At 45.7% G+C, this 9595-nt stretch overlaps 1 protein-coding gene and 1 non-coding gene across 2 annotated transcripts; one reads left to right on the top strand and one right to left on the bottom strand.

Annotated features, from left to right (window-relative positions):
- Positions 1 to 5426: 5426 nt before the first annotated feature.
- Positions 5427 to 8974, bottom strand: DPM2 (dolichyl-phosphate mannosyltransferase subunit 2, regulatory). Its single transcript, XM_056860157.1, has 3 exons — positions 8819 to 8974; positions 7904 to 8006; positions 5427 to 5541 (listed from the first exon to the last, which is right to left on the bottom strand). The coding sequence occupies exons 1-3, from the start codon at positions 8972 to 8974 to the stop codon at positions 5483 to 5485; spliced, it is 318 nt and encodes a 105-aa protein (XP_056716135.1). The 3' UTR covers positions 5427 to 5482.
- On the top strand, positions 6807 to 6878 carry TRNAV-CAC (transfer RNA valine (anticodon CAC)). Its single transcript has one exon. It is a non-coding gene; the product is annotated as a tRNA-Val (tRNA).
- Positions 8975 to 9595: the final 621 nt, after the last annotated feature.

Below are 9595 nucleotides of genomic sequence, written 5' to 3'. Positions count from 1 at the left end.
TTTGGGGGTAAAGCATGGGCAGGGTGTGGTTTGGGAAAGGGAAGGACCACAGCAGGGCTATGAGGCCATAGTCCACCCTCCAAAGGTACCATTTTCTTAGTGTTGCCAACCTCCAGGTAGTAGCTGGAGATCTCCTGATATTACAACTGATCTCCAGCCGATCAAGATCAGTTTCCCTGGAGAAAATGGCTGCTTTGGCAATTAGACTCTATGGCATTGAAGTCCCTCCCCTCCCCAAACCCCACCCCCTTAGGCTCCGCCCCCCAAAACCTCCCTCCGGTGGCAAAGAGGGACCTGGCAACCCCACCGCCAGTAGCGAAGAGGGACCTGGCAACCATAGGCTCCTCCCCCCAAATTTCCAGGTATTTCCCAACCCAAACAAAAGGTGATTGCATCTAGGCAGGGTGGACAAAAGGGCTGGCAGGGTGGAAGCTTCACCCATGCCTAGGGATGCCAACCTCCAGGTAGTAGCTGGAGATCTCCCGCTATTACAACTGATCTCCAGCTGATCGAGATCAGTTCCCCTGGAGAAAATGGCTGCTTTGGCAATTGGACTCTATGGCGTTGAAGTCCCTCCCCTCCACAAACCACGCCCTCCTTAGGTTCCGCCCCAAAAACCTCCCACCGGTTGCGAAGAGGGACCTGGGCACAACCCTACATTTTCTCCAGTGGTCCAGAGAAGGGTCATAGTTCCAAGAGATCTCAAGGCCCCATCTGTAAGTCGGCAACCTTAAGTGCCATGTGAATATACTTGCCTCCATAGTAGATTCCGGCGGGAAGATTCAACTTCTATCTAAAAAAAGAAAAAAAGTTCAGATGAACCACGCTTAAGAATATTGGAGAAGTAATTTTAAAATTATGCTAAAACGTAAATCTTAACATGGCATGGTTAGCACCTTGGGTGCCATTTTCCCAAGATCTCGTTTTGTCTGCTATAAACTTTACTTAGATAATATTGTCGAAGGCTTTCACGGTCAGAGTTCATTGGTTCTTGTAGGTTATCCGGGCTGTGTAACCGTGGTCTTGGTATTTTCTTTCCTGATGTTTCGCCAGCAGCTGTGGCAGGCATCTTCAGAGGAGTAACACCGAAGGACAGTGTCTCTCAGTGTCAAGTGTGTAGGAAGAGTAATATATAGTCAGAAAGGGGTTTGGGGAGGAGAGGGGCTTCCATGCCATAGAGTCCAATGGCCAAAGCAGCCATTTTCTCCAGGGGAACTGATGTCCATCGGCTGGAGATCAGTTGTAATAGCAGGAGATCTCCAGCTACCACACACACTTTAAAGTTTAGACATTCAGATATAAGCGCTGAAATTCTTGCAATATTGTCTTCAGAGAAAACTCTCAGTCTCAGACTTATTCTGTGGAACTCAGAAAAGCATTGCAAACACATCAACACGCTGTGACGGACAGGAGCCCCTCCTGCCTCTGAATGAAAACCTGCCACTCAGATGAGTCCATAGGAATGCGGCTCCAGCATCCAATCACCTTCGAGGAGGGGGATGAGATCCTGGAGGGATCATAGAAGGGAGATTTGTGATCTGCCTCAGGGAGAGAGCAGGGACAGCTCAGGTCTGGCACAGGAGAAAGAGCTGGCAGAGTAGTTCAGGTCTGTCTCTGGGAGAGAAAAGAGTGCTCAATTGTTAGACCAGTCTCTGGTGATGGGCAGACCTTCTACAATTTAGTCTGCCTCTGGGGAAAGTACAGGCTGGGGTGGATGTAGGGTTGCCAACCTCCAGGTACTAGCTGGAGATCTCCTGCTATTACAACTGATCTCCAGCCGACAGAGATCAGTTCCCCTGGAGAAAATGGCCGCTTTGGCCATGGGACTCTATGGCATTGAAGTCCCTCCCCAAACCCTGCCCTCCTCGGGCACCGCCCCAAAAACCTTCCACCGGTGGCGAAGAGGGACCTGGCAACCCTAGGTGGATGGAATCCTGTGTGTGAGAGAGGATCCAAGCTAGTGGCTAGTCAATAAAAAGTCTGGGCCTGAAAGCATTGTAGAAAAGTCTAATTACTCTCCGAAATCATAACCAGTTTACATTTTTGTGCCCCAGCCAGGTTTCTACTTTGTCTTCCTGGAGACATGTGCCACTGGTTTGTTCCTTTCAAACCAGTCCGTAAATAAATACATTTTCTTAGTCGTTTCTATATTAATCCAGTCTCGGTAATCTCAATCATCTCCTTGTGCACCCCAAAACTTACCTCGCAGCAGCGAACCCAAATCCTATATGCTTGCCAACTGCAGATCACATGGAAACTGAAGGGAAGGTTTATAGTTCAAAACGAACCTAGATCCCAAAAATCTTAGGAGGCTGAGTGAGTCCCTTCAGTAGGGGAAAAAAAGGCTTGTTGCGCACACACACAGAAACCAGCTGAAGCCTGCAAAAAAACAAAAAAACAAACAAAAACAAAGCTCAGGAATTAATAGGTTTTTAAATACATTCGGATCAGCATATTTTCAGTCATTGCTGTATCTTTATCCTGCTCTTCTTCCAAAGGAGCTGGGGGGCGCGGGGGTGGGGAGAGTATCTTTTCCATTTTACAATCATGCCAAACCTGTGAGGGAGGTTCGGCTGAGAGACAGAAACAGATTATCCAAGTGTTATCCAGAGAACTTCACAGCAGAGTGAGCATTTGAACTCAGGACACCCCAGTCCGAGTCCAACATACTGTCATGCCACACTGGTTATTCTAATGCTGAGAAGGCAGAAAAATAGGGGAAAGTCCCTACCTCTACCTTGTTTTCAGGGCTTAGCTCTGTTCTGTACTCAAGAAACCTTCCCTCTCCATCCCACCAGATCCCCAAACTTTCCTTCCACTATCAGTTCAGTACTCTGGTATAACCTTATTCCAAGATCCATTGGAGACAGGGAGGCGTGGAAGACAGCATCAACTCCTGCAGTCTGTGAGCATCGGCAAGTCCTTCGTCCAGTCCCGGGGATGGCCAAGGCCCTTCCCTTCAGATTCCAGGATTCTCCTTTGCCACTCTTCACCCTCTCCTGGCTATGCTGCAGTCAGCCTGGAGAACACAGCAGCACCACGACATCGACAGCAATGCAGCTAAGACGGGAGGCAGGCAGCCAGGCAGAGGGCCATGGGGGCAGGAAAGAGCAATTGGGCCCAGGAACAAAAGAGGCACAGAGAGCTGGAAAAGTCCCAGAGTGACGGTCAGCACTTTCCCCTCTGGCCTCCCTCCGCTCAACGCTTCCATAGCCCTGCAAAAGGAAGGCAGCTAGAGATGCTTCATTGGCAGGATTTATTTTATTTTTTAAAAGGGCACTGCACACAAGGGAAGCAAAACCGGTGAAGTTGGTCACATTTCCTCCTTCCCCTACCTTAGACCCTGCAATAAACATGGTAGGTTAGGGTTGCCAACCTCCAGGTGGCTAAACAAAAACACAAAATCACCTGCGCTGTAAAGTTGCTACAAAATAAAGACCAGCACGCAGCTCAAGCAAAAATAATTCAAATAATGTAATCAATATATTACAAGAAAAGGGAAGAAACAACAAGCAAGTGTACAAACAACGGAGAGTGGAAAGACAATGGGTGGAATTAACCAAAAATATATAGTTCCAAACAACTTTATGCAATGTCTGAAAAGACATTGCATAAAGTTGTTTGGAACTATATATTTTTGGTTAATTCCACCCATTGTCTTTCCACTCTCCGTTGTTTGTATTGTCATTATACTTGCTTGTTGTTTCTTCCCTTTTCTTGTTATATATTGATTACATTATTTGAATTATTTTTGCTTGAGCTGCGTGCTGGTCTTTACTTTGTAACCTCCAGGTGGCGGCTGGAAATCTCCCGCCATTACAACTGATCGCCGGGTGGCAGAGATCCATTCCCCTGGAGAAAATGGCCGCTTTGGCAATTGGGCTGCATGGCATTGAGAATCCAGACCAATTTTATTAGCAGGGCATCTGAGACAACCAGCCACAAGGTGAGACACCTGAGGAGGTAGAACTTTGATACAAACCTGAGGAAGAGGAGAGGAAAAAACCCTACAGAGGCAAAACCTTCAACATGCGCTAAGAAATTTTATTGGGATAAACACTACATGTTTTGGATGCGAAATTCTTCTTTGGTTAATGAAATAAACACATAAACAGAAATTAATGAACAAAACCAATTTTATTCCAGCGGCAAGTCTATCATTATTGTACAAAATCTAATATTGCAGACTGAACTGCTGACATATTGCTCCTAAAACCTCTTAAAGGTTTTCAAAGCTGACACACGTGGAGCTATTCAAAAATGGTTTTCCCACCACCCAATGAGGGTGTATATTCTGCTAGTTTTATCCTTTGGGGCTTTCCCCTTCCCTTCTACCTTATATAGGTACAACAATCCTGCAAAAATGCTCCCCCTGCTGGTCATTCCCCTGCTTATTCATGCAGAGTCAACAAGGACCCTGGGCTGATGTTTGTCCCCATTTCAAACCCACACACAGAGGCCCAGTAAAACTGCAAAACCAGCTTTATTTCTTGTGGCAACGCTCCAGGAAGATGGCCGGGGACTTTCCTTCGCCATATGAACCCTTTTGAAAGCAAGGCAGGCGGATGGCTCCAAAAAACGAAACTACGCATGGCAAAGCAAGCTCTGCTTGCTTGTCTGATGGCAGCCTAGAAAAACTAGCCAGGACAACGGAGGGATCCTGCTTCCAAACCATGCTGTCCAAAGAGGTGCAAGCAGACACTGAGATTCTCCAGCTGTGCCCATGATTTTGCTAGTCAAGGGTGAGGAGGAGGAGGAGGGAAGAAAAAAGAGGAGGAAGACATAGAGGGGAATGAACAGAAGATGCAGCTAAGGGAGGGTCTCTGTCTAGAGAAGTCAAGTTTTTCGGTCTTGGTGCTCCCTTCCACTGACCAAGCCCACATGCATTTCTGTGTGAGTAGGATGGTGATAAATAGTCTGCAACAGATGATGAGATACCCTTCCCTAACCACTGGGAACCGGGACCTTAATTTTGAGAAGGACCTAGGGGAAGTGTACTTGCAGACACGTTCCCATATCTAGACCCCCTGATGGTAGTTTTTCTAAATTTTTCAGCTCTGGGGAAAGCCCAGAAGGAATCCCTGAAACAAAACTGTCTGAATCTAAACTGGAAATGTAGAAGAGGAAGAAAAGGTGAAATATGAATGTGAACAGAGAGCAAAAGTAGCAGTAAACTATATGCTTGGTTCTAGACAGTCATCTGGGCACAGGCCACGGAGCCACGAGGACTGCAACTGGATTGTTTTAGGCATCCCAACAGGTGAGTGCAAAAGAAGAGCATCTTTTCTGGTCCCTCAAAGTGGAACAGCTTTGAGTAGAATTGGTCCGGATACTGGTAACCAAGGCCCCAAAGGGCTGGAGAGTCCCACCACCCTTCCTAGCCACTGGCCAGTTCTCAGGGGCTGAATTGTCCTGCAAGAAATGCACCAGCTGCCACCAAGAGCCTGCCTTTTTCCTCCATGGCTCTTCCCTTTCGTTGTCTTCAGGCGGATTTCTTGGACGGCTTCCGGTTCTTCCATGTAACGATGGCTATAAAAACTCCTAAAGAACACAGAGGAGAAAAATCTCATTAAGGGCACGAGAAGGGTCTGCTTCCTTGCCACTCTCCCCAGAACCAAAGTTAAAATGCTGCTGTCCCAGTACAGGAGGAGGAGGAGTTGGTTTTATAAGCCGACTTTCTCTACCACTTAAGGAAGAATCAAACTGGCTTACAATCACCTTCCCTTCCCCTCCCCACAACAGACACCCTGTGAGGTAGGTGAGGCTGAGAGAGCTCTAAGAGAACTGTAACATTCAGAGGGATGAAACAAAGTGGGATCTGTGCTAGTTAGGGACAGATGATACAGTCTGCAGAATAAAGCGTTACCTGTATCTGGCTGCACATGCAGGGTGAAATGTTGCGACTCCTCCGCAGAGCAACTGCGCATAGAAAATCAGTCTACCAAAGAGAAGGCTATATGGTATTCTTAACCCAGAGTGTTCGTTTCCTATATGTAAAGATTCAACATCCGACCGGCAGCCTGACATGCAGGGAAAAGTTTACCCCCAGGCTCCACGGCATTTATAAATCAGCTCTTAACGAATACCACTTGATCATGACCAAGACAGCGGGTGCATGCAGCACCGCTGCTTAGACATTTGAGTTAGGAAGTCCCACGTTTGACTCACAACTTTGCCATAAATTCACCAGGTCACCTCAGATGAGCTATGCTCTCTCAGCCTCAGCTCCCCACGCACAGTGTGCAGATAAAACTGATCTATCTTACAAGGCTGTTGTAATGGCTGCAACAAAACACATACACTTTGGACACCGTCATTGTAATGAAGACCAGACGCAAGCATTGCAGATGACTTGTCCTTCCTCCTCTTTGTTACATTTAACTCTTGCCTGCATGGAGCTGAGGATGGCACATAAGATTCTCTTCGCCCTCTCCCCCCCTATAAAATTGGTTAAGCTGAAAAAGAAAGCAACTGGCCCATGGTCATCTTACGAGCTTCATGGTCAAGCAGGGATCTGAACCCAGATTTCTATAAGAACTGGCATTCTAAGCACCATCACCACACTGACTCTTGATGCCACCATATATTATGTGGACCTGTCATTATTTAGACTGCATCAGAATCTGTATGAGAGATAATTTCTTTGGAAGTGTGAGACATTTAAAAAGTCACTGTGGCTCAGTGGTAGAGCCTCTGCTTGGCATGCAGAAGGTCCCAGGTTCAATCCCCAGCATCTCCAGTTAAAGGGACTAGACAAGTAGGTGATGTGAAAGAGCTCTACCTGAGATCCTGGAGAGCTTAGGGGAGGGGATGTGGCTCAGTGGTAGAGCATCTGCTTCACATGCAGAAGGTCCCAGGTTCAATCCCCGGTGTCTCTAGCTAAAGGGACTAGGCAAGTAAGTGATGTGAAAGACCTCAGCCTGAGACCCTGGAGAGCTGCTGCCAGTCTGAGTAGAGAATACGGACTTTGATGGACCAAAGGTCTGATTCAGTATACAGCAGTTTCATGTGTTCATGTGACAGGCAAGCCAAATGGAGATTGGGAGCTGGGTGGTGTCCATGGGAGCAAAGGAGAGAGTTTGCAAAGGCGTTCCGAATCTGCTGGTTAATAAATGCCGCGTTGAATAGAAGTTAGCAAAAAATGGGGACATCTGAGTCTGACACTCGGGAACTTGTGAAAATCATGGTCTGAAAAAATCATATATTAACTTTGTCTGAAGCTTGTTTGAAACAAGATTTACCGGAATCTTGTCAATTAATTTAAATTAAACTTTATCAGAGGGATTGGGACCCTGGGTTGTATGTTCCATGCACCAGGCATCCCCCTACGCTGCACTTCAATTGTACCATAATTGGTGGATCGAAGCAACGTTCTGTTTGTATTGAAGCAAGTTAAACTTGTGGATTGGGACCCTGAATGGTGTGATTCACCCGCCAGGAGCCCTGCTCTCTTACACCTTCCCTGTGCCACAGCTATGTCTGATTCGAGCTGAAGTATCCTTCGCATCGTTTTGCCAAGTGAGCGCTTTTGTTTTCAAACGGGAATGTATGGCAACTCACGCTGCGGAATTCAACATCATATCTCTTTAAAGACTGATCTTTAGCACTTGCCGACACTGCCTTATCTACAGCGTTACATGTTTACACATTGGTTGTTCTCACTGATTTTGTAATTTTTAAGTTGTGTGCAAATATATACTTACTGTGGTTGCATGTGTAATAAGTGGTTGAATTTAATAAGTAGTTTATAATGGCCTCCATTGCTGGGGGGTTTTGGCTAATAAATGCGAGCCATGAACTGCCTGCAAGCAGCATATACAGCCAGGGTGGTCAAAGCAAAGTTGCCCAATCAGATAAACACATCCCTCGCAGAGCTTCCACTCCACACAGTGACTTGACTCACCAACAAAGAGCAGCAACAGCAACCCAGCAGCCACAGGGATGATAACCGAGTATTCCCGGGGCAAAAAGTACTTGTGAATGATGTGGTCGCTCTCAATGAAGGGCTGTGGACACAGACACAAACGTCTCAAAGGTAAGGCTTCTGGATTGTCAGGTTACCATAAAAGGCATGGCTACGCATGTACCGCTTTCATCTTTTGCACTGGGAATTTGTGGCCACTGCACCTTGGCAGTGGAGTGTTTGCCCTGCCAGCAGAAGGTCCCAACTTCAGTCCCCATCAGTTCAAGTTAAAAGATCTTGGAGAGCAAGCCTTGGGGAACCCCTCTCTCTGCCTGAATTCCCCAGATAACTGCTGCCACCCCCCACCCCCCAAAAAATCGCTCTGCTAGGACTTTGCATTATAGGAGAATGTTCCAACAAACAATATTTCTCTGGCAAGCTGAAATGGCATGGTCCATCCCACCACATTCCCCTGGATGCGTGAACCAGTTCTCAGGTACCATTTGTTCATCTTTCAATCTCCTCATTCTGTTGATCCTCTTTAAATATTTCTTCTGCTGTACCTCTTTAGCCTGCCTCTCTCTCTCTGCCCCTTTTCTAAGATTCATTTGAATTATTTTGACATGCCACATGACTGTTATGGCAGCTTAGTGGTGCATAATATTCTGAGACTAGCAAGGCAAACTATAGTTGTCTACAGAGCTCTGCCAGGAGTTCTATAATCACAGTGCCATCACAGAGAAGGCCCCACAGAACACCTTGACTGATAAATTATCCACAGAGATGGAATTACAAACAGAGCGTCCTCTAAAAATCCTAAACAGGAAGGAGGACTCTCATAACAAGACCTTTTCCTTAAGGTAGGCCTAGAAATTGAAGCATCTGCGATTACATTACAACAAACAAGGTCCATACCAGTATGATAATCCAGATAGTATAGTAAGCAAAGACAACCAGGCTGAAGGCTACTAAGCCGTACCCCACCACCTGGTCAGTAGCCGTGGCCTGGAACACAAACAGAAGAAAAAGATGCAATTTGCAGCAACAGTTTGAGGTTTCTGGACTATTCATTTATACAATAGATTTAAATGGCACTTAACCATTCCAAAAAATACATCTGGAAAGCAGCATGCAAGTAAAACCAAGAAAGCTCAAGATGAAGTAAAAACCAATTAAGAACAAAGCAATAAAAAATAAAAATGCCCTCAGTAAATAGCAGTCAAACAGTCTACTTTAAAAAAATCAGAATAAAGATCTAACTCTTTTAGATAATCAGAACTGCACACAAACTGAAGAATTATGAAAAACAGTGTTATACTATATTACAGTGATAAAAAAAACCCAGTCACCTATGCTGACTAGAAACTTAATCCTGGCAACCAACATGCAGTATATTCCACCACTGGAATGATACTTTTTAGAAAAGTTACCAGCAGCCAAGAGCAGCAAAGAAAAAGCAAATGAATCTTGCTTGACCAAGAAAACTGGCCCAAGTTCTGAGACTGAGCCTACCTCCACAAGTGAAGGAGAAAAACACCCAGTGCTGTATCAAGTCTATGTAGGAAAGCAGCAGCACACAGGCTCACAATAAAACTATAATAAACAGTGATCTATGTTTCAATTATTATTATAATTATTTACATTATTTACAACATTTAAACAATACCTCTGGACACCTGTTTAAATGTTGTA

This window comes from Euleptes europaea, chromosome 14 (genome assembly GCF_029931775.1).
Source record: "Euleptes europaea isolate rEulEur1 chromosome 14, rEulEur1.hap1, whole genome shotgun sequence".
NCBI lineage: Eukaryota > Metazoa > Chordata > Lepidosauria > Squamata > Sphaerodactylidae > Euleptes > Euleptes europaea.
Note: the sequence above shows the minus strand (reverse complement) of the source record. Positions and strands in the feature narration are given on the sequence as shown.